A 16,038-nucleotide genomic window follows, 5' to 3' on the forward strand; every position below is an offset into this window, starting at 1 on the left:
TAACAATAAAAGGGAATTAGATATAACATTAAAGGGGAATTAGACATAACATTAAAAGGGAATTAGATATAACATTAAAGGGGAATTAAGCAACAAATTATTAGGGATGGATTAGGACATCACATTAAAGGAAAATGATATATTTTATAAGGAAATCAAAACACATTTTATAGGATTTTCATACTGTATTATGGGGAATTATATGGGATTAATTCTGATTATGATACCAGGCTAATTTTATTTTTATTCAACTAAGTGAAAATGAAAACTTGATGATATGAGATATAATGCAAAAAAAACAAAACAAAACAACAAACTAATTGGATGTGTCAGGCAACTCCGAGCATGTCCCATTTATCTGCATTATGGCGTGTCTACATTAGTAGGTCACGTTCTTCATACATCTTATCCTAAATGGGATGTAAGAATTATAGTTTGATAAAAATAGCTCACGTATTCCTTTTCCTGGGCAAGGTTTCCCACTGAACTCCACCTCGACGGTGGTAACAATTTCAGCCTCGCAAGTTGCCTTCATCATATGACAGACGCTGTTGTAGGTGATCTTATTTGTAGCACAGACTGTGACTGTAAACATACGTTTTTTGTGTTAACTTGTAAACAACAATATCGGCCCTATTTCTAACTGCTAAAAAAAGATTAATAAAAAATTATTATTATTATTATTTTAACAATGCACAAATGTTTTTTCTTCTTTCCAATTTAAATTGATTTATTTTTTTGGCCTATGGTTTCTCATCTCTAAGGTAAATATAGTTGGAGCCTATTTAAAAACAGGTTGTTGTGTTTGCAAGGTTAAAGTTCACAGTGCACTTACTGTCTTGGTAAGTGGATGAAACATCTGTACAGGTGGGACAAGCACAATGGGGCACACCATTTACCATTGAGCAGTTGGAGTATTGCTTCTCACACTGAACTGCAGCACATGTACCTGAAACATCATCAGTCAAAACATGCTTACTGGTTAGTAAATACGAAATGAAGGAAGTTAAATAAATTTGGGCTATTGGTTTCAGGGATTTTTTAATCACGCAACATTTAAAAAACAAAAAATATTTCGCAACATTTTTTTTAGGAGGAGCAACAAAAATAATGCTGGTTGTGGACAGGTTAGCACTATTAATTTAACTACTGCTAAAATAACTCAATATTTTATCTATATTTTTAGAACTGTAATAAAAAAACACCCCATTAAATAAGAACATTAAAAAACAACCTCTATCTGCACACTTTAAAACCAAAAATTAAAACCATAAATTAAACAAAGGTTCAGATTGCAGTTATTATGTAAATTGCAGTAAACAAACCTTGGCATGGCCCTTTGTAATCCAGCTTCAGGCTTTCATCCCCAGACTTGCAGGCAGCTATAGACAGAGATCTATAACTGGAATAAGTCTTGCCATCTGTACCACACACCTGCAATATTCACACTACATGGTTACATCAGAGGAAAAGAAAAGACAATAGGTGACAGTAAGTTGGGTGTTACATGTATAGTTCAAGTAAAAATCTTTTATTGTTTACTTGCACATCTTTAATTCAGAATAGAAAAGAAGTTTTAAAAAAGCATAAAAATTATAGATTTCAGATAGCAGTGTCAGTGCTGTTACAAAAGCACATGTTTCTATGTATAAGCTATTTAATAGTTTATCTTTTTCATATTTACATATATAGTAATAACATTAAGGTAACATTTTCAAACAGAACTATGTATGGATGGGTAATGTATAAAACATTAAATCAAAACTACTTTGTACAAGAATAAATAAACTCTAGAAATTACAATTTAAAGAAAGTGCTGGACTACACAGGAAACATCATTCTTATCATTATATATTTATTGATATTTAAAAAACCTGAAATCAAAGTAGTTTCCTTTAGAATTAATTGCTTTGTGATAAGCTGCTATTTTGCAGATTATTTTGTTTTAAATATTAATTAAAAATACTTCTTAATAGGGTCATAAAACAAACAAACCCACACTACACAACAAAAAAGAAGTCACATGTCCTATTTCAAGTCATCTAAAAAAAACCCCAAGAACTGTCACCTTCTGATCTAAGAGATCACCTCATATTTCAGTTCATCTAAAAAAAAACAAAAAAAACCCATCACCATCTAAGAGGTACCTAAGCCCATCACCATCTGGTCTAAGAGGTCACCTGTCCTGGGTCAGGGCATCTTAATCCTTGACAAGCACAACATTTGCCATTGGGTGCAACAGATTCTGATGAGTCCCCTAAATGACATATTACATTTTATATACTCAATCTCATTGATAAGCACAACAATTGCCATTGGATGTAATAGATTCTGATGAATTCCCTAAATCACACATAAATATTTTGAAATGGGTACTTAAAAAATTTCGAGAGAAAATTTTGGAAATTAGTTTGTTATCGATAATTTAGGAAAAAATATTTTTACAGTTAAACCTACTTCCAATATTTCAATATTTCACTTAGTAAAACACAGGGTGTGGGTGGTTACATTGGTTACAGCCGCATTGAATAGGCCATTATTTTTTATGCTTAACTGTTCTATTGAAGTCTGAGAATGATGCTGTTAAGAGATAAAACACAACTAAACAAAAAACAATCTATAGAGGGAAATAAAGAAAATCTCCGCAACTTACTGACACAGGCTCCACGAGAGTTTTTCTTGTAACCAGCGCAGCATTCGCATGAAAACCCTCCAAGATTGTTGACACACTCAGCATGATCCCCGCAGTTATGGATGCCATACTCACACTCATCTATGTCTAAATCAACATACAATTTACTGCGTTACAAAGGCAGACTTATCCATGGACATTTTGTTTCTTTCCCTTTGGCTCCCTCAGATTCTCATATAATCTACTTAACCCTTTATAGTCACATCTTTTCAGTTCAGGCCTTAAATATGACCACAATGAAGCATAACACCATTTGAAAAGCAACATAGATTTTCATGAAATAAATTTACTTTAAGAGATCATAGAAAAATATTTAATTTTGGAAATAATTTGACATTATAACATTAAAACCAAGAAATTTTCATTAAAGAGGGAACTTTTACAGGTGCTAGCTCTATGCTTGTAATTACTTTCTGCACTGTAAAATAATGTTTTATGAAAATGACCTTTTTTTATTTAAAAAATATTAAATTATTACATTGTATAATTAAAATTGCCCTTGGCTGCCGGGTATCATACCTGTGCAGAGACCTCCATTGCTAAAATATCCAGGTTTGCATCCACAGGTAAAAGACCCATCTAGGTTGATGCATTGTTGCCCAAAGAGGGAGCAGTTATGACCGCCTGTTGCACATTCATCAATATCTGTCAATACAAAGGCAGAGAGTGTTAATTGTTTGAGTAAAGCATAAATGTTATAGTATCTAACAAGTTAAGTTTCTTCAAAAAGCTTTTAGCTTTCAAATTTAATATATTTTAAATTTAATACATGATAAAAGGAAAAAGGTCACAAACATTGCTGCACAAACAATTAGTCTATGAATTAATTTAGTTAAACCAACATTTAGTTTTTAAATATTCTACATGGCACAATTTTATTAGCTGTAACAATAGTTTCATAATAACGTTTCTGCTGTGATGAAGTTTTAAACGTTACATAAAATATTCAACAATATCCTGCTTTTAGTACTTATTACCAATCATTTATTAGTGTTATTACCCTACAGAAGTAGGGCTTGAAAAATAGAGTTTTAGACTCATTATTATGCTCCTCCCCACGGAAATCTTTAGTAAAAGGCGAAAGATTTACGCGTTGTGAAGAGAAACCAGAGTAAATGAATAGTGAAAAAAGCTTGAACCAGGTCTAACTCGAGTACAAATAAAAGTATGGTTTTCAATTGTTACATTTACTATTATTATATATTAATGTTATAAAGTTATCAGTTTTTATTAAGTGTTCTTATCACAATATATATTAACAAATAAAAAGTCAAAATTTAAAACATAATTTATTAAAATATAATGACTAATTTTGGCAAATATAATATTCGTAATAATTTTAAGCTATATTTGTGAGTTATTTCCCTTTAGTTAGTGCCATTACCTCCCTTATGATTTGTGTCTTGTAAATAGTGAAAAATATTAAAAATAAAATCACCCGAGTAAAGAAAATACACCTTTTTCATCGCTGTTATTTACCATAAATGAGCTTTTATTTATAAAAAAATAGGTGTGACAAAACGTGGTTCATAAATCTTTACCACAACCAAATTTAGGTTACAATACTAATCAACATGGCCAATTTAACAAACACTAATAAAGTACTGCCATACTACCATGGCCAATTTAACAAACACTAATAAAGTACTGCCATACTACCAACGTAAAAATACAGGAAAAATAAAATCCATAAAAAACGTTTTAACAAGCTTTTATGTAATAATGCACTAAAAAGTAGAAAATAAAGGATTTCAGAAAAACAGTGTCATGCGTCTAAAAGTACACATTAGGTAATGTGTTAATGAAATCCTCTTAAAATATTGAGTCAGCCTTTCTTCTAAGACAGCAGAAACACAATGGACAAGTAAGCTAGTTAATTATAAGCCAGAGGGTCTTCCCCTCGTTTATTATTAGCACAAGTCATTAGAGCCTACACAGTTAATTAACTGTCTTACCCTCGCACTGGTTACAGTCCCCGATGTAGCCTTGTTTACAAACACAGGTGCCATTGACACATTCCATGTTAGCAATCTTACACACCACATCAGCACAGACATCACCTGAGAAATGTTAATAGTGTCAAATAAAAAAGACAAAATGTTGCTATTATTTTAAAATCTTACTTGGTATATACAATATATTATGGGATGGTGTGGCCTAGCGGAGGAGTGCTAGACTGCTAACCCGATAGTTTTGAGTTCGAATCCGGGTTCAAGTTAGTGGAACGTCACTGAGTCCACCCAACTCTGTTGGGTACCTAACTCACATTATCCCTTTATATGCCAAGGTCAAGTAACATACGAACTCCACTTCATCTGCCCAATGGATCCTTATGTCTAAAGAGGAATCTTTATTTTGATAACTCTACAGAACAACTAACTAATTAAAAAAGTAAATATCTAATTCAATTTTTAATAACAGCTTAAAAACAAATTGTAAATATTGGTGGTTTCTTTGTAAAAAATATGTCTTTTGTTAATTACTTCTTTACATCCTTTTCACATAAAAAAAATAACTAAAATTGACAACAAATATTATCTATTCTTACGTTCACATATGTCTTGCCCATTTTTATTGATAAAACCTTCAACACAGTAGCAGCCTGTGACGCCATTTTCTGTACGGCACTCCTGGTTCTCAGGACAAACTACAGGCTGGTGGGTGGTCACGTTTGTGCCAGTACATGTCACTATATTGGAGCAGTCAGGCAGGTAAACAGAATCTCCAGTCTAGTGCAAGCAATAAAACAAACATTTGTTGTAGAAATAGTCCTTTTTTATTATTGCAAGTATGTATGTAGGCCTAAACAGAATCTCTAGTCTAGTGCAAGTAATAAATAAAACATATTTGTTATAGAAATAGTCTTGTGTTATTGTGGCAGCTATGTTATAGTTAAATAGAATCTCCAGTCTAATCCAAGCTATGAAACAAATACATTTGTTGATGAAATAGTCATCTTGTATAAATGCAAGTAAGTAGGCCTAAACAAAACCTGCAGTCTAGCTCAAGCAATAAAAATATACACATTTACTGTAGAAATAGCGGTCTGGTGTTTATGCAAGTAGAATAGTTAATTTTAAAATTAAATCATATTTTAAGAAGAAAAAGTATTATATTTTAATTAATAAACATCAATGTTAATGCAGTACCATATCAAGGATTAAAAGCAGTGTAAAGACACTGGCCAACCAAAAGTAGTGTGAAGACACTGGCCAATCAAAAGTAGTGTGAAGACACTGACCAATCAATAAGCAGTGTGATGACACTGGCCAATCAATAAGCAGTGTGATGACACTGGCCAATCAAAAGTAGTGTGAAGACACTGACCAATCAATAAGCAGTGTGATGACACTGGCCAATCAATAAGCAGTGTGATGACACTGGCCAATCAATAAGCAGTGTAAAGACACTGGCCAATTAAAAGTAGTGTGAAGACACTGGCCAATCAATAAGCTGTGTGAAGACACTGACCAATCAATAAGCAGTGTAAAGACACTGGCCAACCAAAAGTAGTGTGAAGACACTGGCCAACCAAAAGCAGTGTAAAGACACTGGCCAACCAAAAGTAGTGTGAAGACACTGACCAATCAATAAGCTGTGTGAAGACACTGACCAATCAATAAGCTGTGTGAAGACACTGACCAATCAATAAGCAGTGTAAAGACACTGGCCAACCAAAAGTAGTGTGAAGATACTGGCCAATCAATAAGCAGTGTGAAGACACTGACCAATCAATAAGCTGTGTGAAGATATTGGCCGATCAAAAGTAGTGTGAAGATACTGGCCAATCAATAAGCAGTGTGAAGACACTGGCCAATCAACAAGCAGTGAAAAGATACAGGCAAATCAAATGTTAAAGAAAGTAGCCACTAGGGTGTTAAAGCTAGCAGACTATCACATGTCATACAGTAGCCTATAGGCAGTAGACTATTAGGTGTTGCAGCAGAAGCCATAGGAATTTTAACATATGCACCATGAAGAATTCAAATAGCTTATTGAAATCATTGTTCTTTGAATATAAATTTAACCAAACGGGACTAATCATACTTACAGCAAGATATCCATTGTTGTACAGACAGCCACATTGTTCCCTAGTGATGCACTTGTTCCCCTCCAGGATTAGACCATCTGGGCAGTAGCAGCCCTCAGTGCAGGCCTCAGCATCTGGTACCAGGGTCAGGGAGCTGTTGACAGATCTGCTCAGACAGGTTTCAGGGTGGACCGGACCACACTCCTTGTGGATCAGGTTGTTGGGGCAATCAGGCTCTATGGGAGTATAAAAGCTACTTTGTTAAATTTCTTTATAAATAAATCAGGCTCTATGTGAGTGGAAAAAACTATTTTGTTAAATTTCTTTATAAATAAATCAGGCTCTATGTGAGTGTAAAAAACTATTCTGTTAAATTTCTTTATAAATATATCAGGCTCTATGGGAGTATAAAAGCTACTTTGTTAAATTTCTTTATAAATAAATCAGGCTCTATGTGAGTGGAAAAAACTATTTTGTTAAATTTCTTTATAAATAAATCAGGCTCTATGGGAGTATAAAAGCTACTTTGTTAAATTTCTTTATAAATAAATCAGGCTCTATGTGAGTGTAAAAAACTATTCTGTTAAATTTCTTTATAAATATATCAGGCTCTATGGGAGTATAAAAGCTACTTTGTTAAATTTCTTTATAAATAAATCAGGCTCTATGTGAGTGTAAAAAACTATTTTGTTAAATTTCTTTATAAATAAATCAGGCTCTATGGGAGTATAAAAAAACAATTTCACTAATTTTTTTTTACAAATAAAGACTAGGCTCTAAAATGCTTTATATTAAATCAGATGTTTTGCTCAGAGGGCTTGAGAGAGGGGGATTGGGCATTTGAAAATTATGAAGTGTGTGTGTGGGGGGGGGGGGGGGGGATCGAATAAAGTATTTGTTTTCTATTTAATTTTAATACATTTCCTATTTCATCCAGTGGGAAGGAGGTGGATATGCTCAGGAAGGCACTACCCTTAATAGAGATGCTTGAAAGAAAAATTGATTTTTTAATACACATCTATATTTCAGAACCATTGTAATATTTAATCAAAATAACACTTAAATTTTGTTTTATTAAAGTCTTGTAATCTTTATGTTTAACTATGCCCTGTCATAACTATTAGAATGAATTGAAAATAACTTCAAGCTGCAATAAAGAATATTGCTTCATTGTCACTACTTCAAGGTACTGTATTTCACTGTTAGATTAGCCCCAGATAAACAAGTTAATAAAAAGTCTAGTGACAATTTAAGCGCAATTTCCTTATGTTATCCATAACAATTTTTAATTTTTTGTGACCGAACGAAAGGATATTTTTTAGCGCTAAAAACCTACACGATGCTCAGTTTAAATTAAAAATATCATCCTAGGCCTATATGATGCTTAGTTTAAAAATTCTTAATTAATTTTTTGTGACCTAACGAAAGGATATTTTTGAAAACTTTCTTCGGCAATATTGTTCTAAATTATGGCAGGAATCGATTGGTAAATGTTTCAAGTCGCTTAGTGGTCTGGTTGCCGAGATATGGACCAAAAACTGCATTTGTTCAAGGTTTTTTGGCTTTTCCGTGAAATCCAGGAAGGAATTACGGGAATTTTTTGGGCCCACAATCATCCTTGGAACTTGCTTAACATATTTGCTTTTGGAACTAGTCCTCGATATTGCTTCGTTGAGGAGGAGATACCACTTAAAGCTGCAGACACACATCCATTCATTCATCCATCCATCCAGAAATGACGAGTTAATAATCGCAATTGTCCGTATGGAAATTGCGCTAAAAAGTTGCTTTTTTAAAAAATTCTATATATAACAAGGTAATGGGCACCTACTTCCACAAACTTGTACGTCTTTCTGCCAGTTCTTGATCTCCACTTTTTCATTGTCAGCACAGTCCACACTCAAAAACTGGGCAAAGTTGCAGAGATCCTCTTCAAAGTTGACCTCAGCATGGCAGATATCAAACACACAAGACTTCATGAACTCTTCAATGTCTGAAGGTTTTTTGAGCAGCAGACACGACTAAATGGTTTGTTAAAAGGAAATTTGTTGTCACTTACAATGGAAGAAACAGAGATTTCAATTTTTACAGTTTGAGAAAAATAAAAGGTAGAGTATTATGTCACTCTTTTTCCCTTGTATTTTTTCCTTTCTATGCCCAGAGCACATGATGACGCCAAAGAAAGCTCTTTCAAATTTTTCTGGTCTCCTTTGTAAGTACTTGCTAACTAAGCTAATTTTTTGAAACTATAGGTCTACTGTATTGATTATCAAGTTATATCAACACATTGTTTAAGTAAAATTTAAAGCCAATTACTTTAAAAGGAGAGGAGACGAGGTTGATGATTTTGCTGCATTCCTTCTCAACAATGACCTGTGGGTAGAGGCATGGGTCAGATGGTGGCTGCTGATTCTCACAGGACACATCACATGTTTTCTCTGGTGATGTCACTGATGTCCATGATGTTCCAAACAGGAAAGGGTTGTCTGTCTAAAAATAGAAACATTTCCAATCTAGAAATCAGGAAAAATAATTTATTATCTAAGAACAATAATGATTATAAATATGAAATAGGAAAAAGATTACTATAACATAAAAAGTTACAAAAATAAATGTTTGAATTTAATCAAAATGTATATTATATCAACCTCTGTTTAACTTATTTAAAATATATATAATTGATTATCAGTTGTGAATTGATTTTTTAATGTATAAAATTAAAAAATACTACTTAAACTTGCCAAGAAGCACCATTTAAAAAATAATTAAATTAATAAGTGATCCTAAAGTGTGAAATAATAATACAGTATCAACTAAAATCCCTTAAACATGCAAGATAAAAATTTGGACCAACCACTTTGCCCGTATTTTGTGGACATGCAGGGCCCTGTGTCCAGTCGTCCTCTGGGTCACCATTGTAATTACCACAGAGGCCGCACACATCATTGGATGTGTTCTGAGGGACGGTTATCTCAATGCTGTCTTTGCCATCCCACACCACTTCAAGCCCAATGACTGTTTGAAGTTTCTAAATAGAGCAAAATATTTGATATATATTTTCTAAAGCATTAAATTTTTTAACGGAAATCAATTATGTAGTAATTGTAAGGAAAGAATATTCATAAACCATTCACATTAAAATAACATGCTAATTTTGTTTCTACAAAATTAAAAGGCCTAATAAGTAAAGGTAAGACACTGAATAATATTTTTGAAATTATCGACTATTTTAAAGAAGATTTATATTTCTATATTTTTTGTGTCAACGTTTTGATAGAAGAATAAAATAAAAATAATTGAATGTAGTGCCTACCACTCTGTTGTTGAAGGTAATGACACTAAGCTTGTGTTGATCAAAGTATTGCTTGACTGCAATCCCATTCACCAAAATGACATTGTTCTGCTCAAGCCTAATGACCTTGTCAAATATCTGGACTATGACTGCTTTGATCCATGAGTAATGACCTGGTAATTTGTTGTTTCTTTTCCAGTTCTCCACCAGAACCCTTTTGAAATAATTATTGTAGGGAAAAAAAATCAGCTTGAAATTTAATTAATTAAAATAATATTTTAAGGTTTTGTTTATGTTAAATGTAGTTTTAAAACCTTATAAGTTGAAATATAGTGATGTAAACAGATATAAAATGATAACATCATTTACAAGAAATTTGAAAAGTAATTTCTTGTATTTAAAGAAATATATCTGAAAATAAAATAATAAATTCAAATTTATTTACTAATCTTTGTTAATCAATACTACCGTTTACAAATAATAAGCTCCAGCATAAAATAGAGTTTCTACAATTTCTAAAAATAAATAAACACCTGAATGTTGGTTCTTGACCAGCCTCACAGCCATCTTGTGACATGACGTACTCACAGTCACCCTGGAAGTGTAGCCAGCGATGGTCATAGCTGATGCAGTGTGGGTCACCAAAACATGCACACTCACCCACAGCTGAAAGTTAAATATAAGCCTTCAGACTTATTTTTAAAATATGAAACAGGCAGTGTAAAAATTTAATTGCTAGATAAGACTGGGTTACTACATTGGTACTTGAAAAAATGTTGGCACATTTGAAATACGGCAACCATAACCATTTGTTTTCAAAATTTTAAACAGCCAGCGTAAAAATGTATTAAAAATTAAAACATAAAAAAATACAATTTGAATTGTATGAATTGTGAAGATTTACTAGATTAGAATGGATAACTACTTTAGTACTATTAAAAAAAGCTGGCACATATGAAGTACAGCAACTGTCACCTTGATCCTGATTTATGTACTTACCCAAACTATGAACCTAACAGTGATATCAAACTGACCCTAACATTGATATCAAACTGACCCTAACAGTGATATAAAAAAAAACTTTGATACCACACATCATTCTGATTTGCACATTTGTTTTCTAAGAAACTCTGCTTCAGTAAACTATTTAACAATGGTTAGTTATGTGTGAATGACATAATAATAAGAATCTTGTAAAAGACTTTGAACTTACGGACACACTTAAATCCATCCCCTCTGTAGCCTTTGTTACAGATACATCTGTATCCTCCATCTAGATTCTCACACCGAGCATCTGCATGGCACTCATTCAAGTCAGCACTGGCACATTCATTTATATCTGTCGGTAAACAAACAAAGATGTAGCTACTCATTTATATCTATAGGTAATAAGTATTTAGCCATTCATTGATATCTGTTGGTAAACAAACAAATATGTAGCCATTCATTTATATATGTTGGTAAAAAACAAATACGTAGATACTCCTTTCTATCTGTAGGTAAAAAAAATATATAGCTATGAAAATAATTTACTAGCACATTCATCTATGTCTGTGTGTAATCTGGCAATAATTAAGCAAATAAATGACATTTAAAAACAGTTAAATAGTACAGATAATCACAACATTTATATCCAGAATTTAAAAAATAAAATTTTACTTTGATCTTCTTAAGATCTATTAAAATTTGATGCACAGTAGGTGAATACTTCATTTTTACATATTTTAAATATTTAAAGAAATATTATTTCGTTTATTTTTTCAATCATTTTTTAAATTAAAAAATGTTTTAAAAATAATATTTTGAATTGTTTTACACTTTCTATATTTACACTGAATTGTTTATTTGGGAATTGACACTGAATGTTGTATAAGTACCTTCACAGGTTGTTTTGCCAGTCTGCTTGTAGCCAGGCTTACAGGTACAGTAGAAGTCTCCAGGTGTATTGGTGCATGTAGCGCTGTAAGGACAGGGGTGGCTGGCCACACATTCATCATCATCTAAAGGACAAAATATTTACATTTTTAGTTTTTCTGTCATTTTTTTACACTATATTTGTAACAAATAGCACATTTTTTGTTTTAATCTATAGACTGTTTTGTTTTTTTTTTTAGCTAAAAATGAATTTAAATGTCTTTTTAAAATGTGGAAGATCATAGGAGAAATAGATAAATGGTTTATCTGAGGTACATTATAGTACAAAATTCCAATCACTAGAGTGACCAGAGGTTAAAAAACTTAGTTTATTCTAAGCTGCTGACAGTAGTGATCGTTGATGTTTAACATAATTTCTCGATCTCACTTGACATACAAACCAAATAAATATTAATACAAAATATTTCAATATATAAATTTCATTATTTCTTGTTTTTAATAGAAACAAAGTACTCAAAAAACTTTTCCTGCAATGACCTATACATTCGATTTTTTTTTATTTGCAATAAAAGAACAAACCAACTTCTATAGGTAAATCATTTCAAGAAACTTTTCATGCACGGACCTATACATTCTCTTCCATTAGCTCGTGGGTCACTGCTGGTCATCTCAACCCCTTTTCCAGTCCAGCCAGGCTTGCAGGCACATCTGTAGCCGACCTCATCATCTAAACAATCAGCCTTCTCATGGCAGTCAAAAAATCCTAAACTGCACTCATTGAACTCTGCAGGTTATCATTTTAGGGTGTATAAAAAGTTAAATTTTGTATGTGAAAAGTTAAATTTTGTTGATTAAAAGTGAAATTTTGTATACAAAGTGAAATTTTGTATACAAAGTGAAATTTTGTGTATAAGTTAAATTTTCTATATAAAAAGTTTAATTTAGTAGATCTCTAGAATATAAAAAAGTTAAATTAGCAAGATACAATGTACATAAAGATTTTGTTGTCAATAGCTTTTCATTCAAACTTATCAAATTGCATAAACAGATGCTGGGTCACCAGTAAATATAACACTTTTATAAAACCCTTTCCAAAGTTTGTTTCTGGTCAAATTTATTTAAAAAAAAAATTATTAAATCCTGGCCAACTTACTCAATGGCTCCTGAGAGCAGTAGAGTTTCCCAATGGTGATGTTGGCTGCTTGAAACTTGGACAAGCGTCCAACAAAAAGTTTGCTGACCGGGAGAAACTCCTTGATGTCTATAATACCCGCATCAGAGCGCTTCTTCTCATCTCCAGCATCACAATTGCAGCGTCTTCAACAGCATTTGGTTTAATTGTTAAATTATATTGAATCTTTTAAAATATTTGTTATTTGTAAATTAATTAGTGATTATAAGCAATACTGTAATGTCGCTTGTGTTTATTATTCTTTATATATATTAGCTTTGCGGTTGATTTTATTATCTAGGATAATTTCATCAGCATAAACATAAACACTTATAGAATTAAGGGTTTAATTAATTGCTCCATGAAGGAATACAAATAAAGCCTTGCACAAATAACTTTGCAGTTTTAAAACACTACCAATGTTTCCACTAATGAATCTTACTAAAGTGTATAATCTAACAAACTACCAATTCCAGAAAAAATCCATAGTAAAAAGTTTTAATTTTAAACCACTTCTAAGTGTGCAAAACAAATTGTTAATGATGTTAATGATAATCTACTTGAAATCTTTTTTAAACTTCTCGATGGCACCATTTGGTCAAAGGAGTCAATGCATTATAACTCTTCATTTAAAAAGATTTAAAATATATATCATTGAAACACTTTAAAAAAAAATTATTTAACAGTTGGGAAATTAAGTTTTTAAGCTATTTACTAACATTAACAATGGAGCAATAAAAATAAAAAAAACTATTACTATTTAATCATCAACAGTGAAATGAATGAAAAGCAAAATTGAAATGAACAGCCTTCACCTTGTCAGTTGTCCATTTTTTGAGTCCAGTCCTCCACAGCTCTGCTGTTTACCACAAGCACACAAACCACCTCGCCCATCTGTTGTGGGTTCACCACCACCCCAAAAATGTCTCTTCTCTCTGGAGCCCAGAGTCAGCCAGTATGTCCCCTCACTCAAGAACTACAAAAAACGAGAAACCAACAGTGGTAGGTTGAATGAGTAATTAGAGTAGTCTCTCATTATTTCTTTGGGATAAATTATGTATTAAGAGAATAAATAAGCTAACATGTAAACAAAATTGAATTTAAATAGTATTGGCCTAGATCATGTGGTTAATGAGTATAAAGATACAGTCATGTTTAATATGAAAACTATTGTACTACTTCTACAAATATAGGAAATAAAGAAATTATCATTCCATACATACATTTTTTCATTTATTTCAAGTTAAATTCATTTTACTTTCATGTTCAACAAATCAACCTTTTAAAACTTGATGAAATAAAAAAGTCTATTGAAAGTACATACAGTGCTGGCGAAGCAGTCGAAGCGCACAGCCTGGTAGCAGTAGGCTGATTGTGTGATCAATGCCTGAAGCTGCTCTTCACTGGGAGCGTAGTAGAAAATTTCATTGGGGTGTTCAGGGTCAGGGTTCAAAGGTCGTTGGTTTGATGCATTGGCCTCAATGACGGTAACACCTAAAAAAAGAGGTGTGACATGATTCTTTAAGACAGTAACACTTAAAAACTATTATAACACTTAAAAACTATTATATAAGATGGGGATACAAATTTAACATGGGCTTAGTAGATTTAAAACAATAAAATAAAAAATTTGTTTTTAGTTGATTAGAAATTCTAAGTCTTCTTAGTGTACTATTTTGAATGGATGGCTATACCTGTTACTAACATAGCTTTAGCTCTAACCCTAAATAAATAACTAGAACCCTATTTTTGGCTATGGAGGAAAGAAATTTAAAAAAATAGAAATGTTTATAAAGATTATTATTTTAAGACTGCACGTACCGACTCCAGCTTGCAACTCAAAGTCACATCTGACCATGAAGGGTTTCACTCTCTCAGGGTCAGGGCTGATCAGATATTCTGAACTGAAACTGTACGAGATCCCGTACTGACTTTTCTTCTTGAAGGCATCTGCACAATCCCTTGGTGGATCTAAATATAAATAAGAATTACAATGACAAGTCAATTATCCACACTGACAAATTATGTAAGTGTAGAAAGTAAGAATAGAGGAATATATCACACAGTCAGCCAACTGCATCAGAAAGGCAAGATACATATTTAACACCCTCGCATGATCTGGACACCAAGAGCACTGTGTTTTCTATGATGACTATTTAAAAGCAACGTGAAGTCTGTTTTTTTTGTTTTGGTTTTCAGATGTGGAGAATAACACAAACTAATACCAACAAACTTCAGACTTCTGTCAACATATGCCTGTATTTCATATTGAGGAGCAGGTGGTCAGAGAGATTTACAAGCACGAAACTATGGGGAAAAATGAGCAAAATCTTAGGGGCGAAGAAATGAAAAAGCAGCCAGAATATCATGGTTGCATCCCTATTGTTATGATGCATGTTCTGTGAGTATAGATAGGTGTGAGTGAATATTAGTGCGGACGAATGTTGAATCAATGCAGATATGACGCCCATAGAGAGATAGTGACGTAGAAGGTAGAAAGAACGTTGTTGCTATAGAATGTAAGGTAGGATTTAGGGGCTAGGTATTGAATAAGTGAGTTCGGGTTATGCTGTTGTGTGTCCTGTCAATGACTAGTCCACTCGAAGACTAGACTGGTGTTTGTAATGTTTTGAATAAAGACTAGAGTAGTAAAAACTAGTATCGTGTCAAGTATATTATGATGTCTGTGACCAAGTGCTAAGTTATAAGGGGTGAATATTGATAGTGTAACGCCCACATTGAGTGATGATGGTAAGAAAAGGTGAAGCCTCTCACAGCAAACCCTAACACCTATATTCCACAAAAGGTCAAATGACGATGACAAATCCTGTAGGACTAGAAAGTAATTGAATCAACATTACAATTCTTCAACCCTAATTTTAAAGTCGAAATTTAAATGGTAGAAAACATCAACGATACATCAAAATACAGTAAGAAGTTGGAATGTCTGAGAGATATTACAATTATAATAACAAACT

At 32.5% G+C, this 16,038-nt stretch overlaps 1 protein-coding gene and 1 non-coding gene across 2 annotated transcripts in view; both read right to left on the bottom strand.

Annotated features, from left to right (window-relative positions):
• LOC131936280 (uncharacterized) overlaps positions 1 to 16,038 on the bottom strand; it is a 46,945-nt gene that overhangs the window by 3,614 nt on the left and 27,293 nt on the right. Inside the window, exons 34-54 of the mRNA XM_059293229.1 lie at positions 14,882 to 15,031; positions 14,385 to 14,554; positions 13,876 to 14,036; positions 13,043 to 13,206; positions 12,515 to 12,673; positions 11,892 to 12,014; positions 11,228 to 11,353; positions 10,548 to 10,680; positions 10,036 to 10,228; positions 9,577 to 9,750; positions 9,039 to 9,212; positions 8,554 to 8,743; positions 6,744 to 6,958; positions 5,241 to 5,421; positions 4,648 to 4,752; positions 3,212 to 3,337; positions 2,654 to 2,779; positions 2,181 to 2,257; positions 1,326 to 1,434; positions 836 to 949; positions 454 to 585 (exon numbers count right to left, since the gene is read on the bottom strand). Of these exons, the coding sequence (XP_059149212.1) occupies positions 454 to 585; positions 836 to 949; positions 1,326 to 1,434; positions 2,181 to 2,257; positions 2,654 to 2,779; positions 3,212 to 3,337; positions 4,648 to 4,752; positions 5,241 to 5,421; positions 6,744 to 6,958; positions 8,554 to 8,743; positions 9,039 to 9,212; positions 9,577 to 9,750; positions 10,036 to 10,228; positions 10,548 to 10,680; positions 11,228 to 11,353; positions 11,892 to 12,014; positions 12,515 to 12,673; positions 13,043 to 13,206; positions 13,876 to 14,036; positions 14,385 to 14,554; positions 14,882 to 15,031 (3,102 nt within the window). The remainder of the gene's footprint in view (positions 1 to 453; positions 586 to 835; positions 950 to 1,325; positions 1,435 to 2,180; positions 2,258 to 2,653; positions 2,780 to 3,211; positions 3,338 to 4,647; positions 4,753 to 5,240; positions 5,422 to 6,743; positions 6,959 to 8,553; positions 8,744 to 9,038; positions 9,213 to 9,576; positions 9,751 to 10,035; positions 10,229 to 10,547; positions 10,681 to 11,227; positions 11,354 to 11,891; positions 12,015 to 12,514; positions 12,674 to 13,042; positions 13,207 to 13,875; positions 14,037 to 14,384; positions 14,555 to 14,881; positions 15,032 to 16,038) is intronic.
• Positions 3,691 to 3,807, bottom strand: LOC131936573 (U5 spliceosomal RNA). Its single transcript, XR_009386077.1, has one exon. It is a non-coding gene; the product is annotated as a U5 spliceosomal RNA (small nuclear RNA).

Source organism: Physella acuta, unplaced genomic scaffold, assembly GCF_028476545.2.
Source record: "Physella acuta isolate Inbredline_101_S28 unplaced genomic scaffold, ASM2847654v3 ptg000005l, whole genome shotgun sequence".
Lineage (NCBI taxonomy): Eukaryota > Metazoa > Mollusca > Gastropoda > Physidae > Physella > Physella acuta.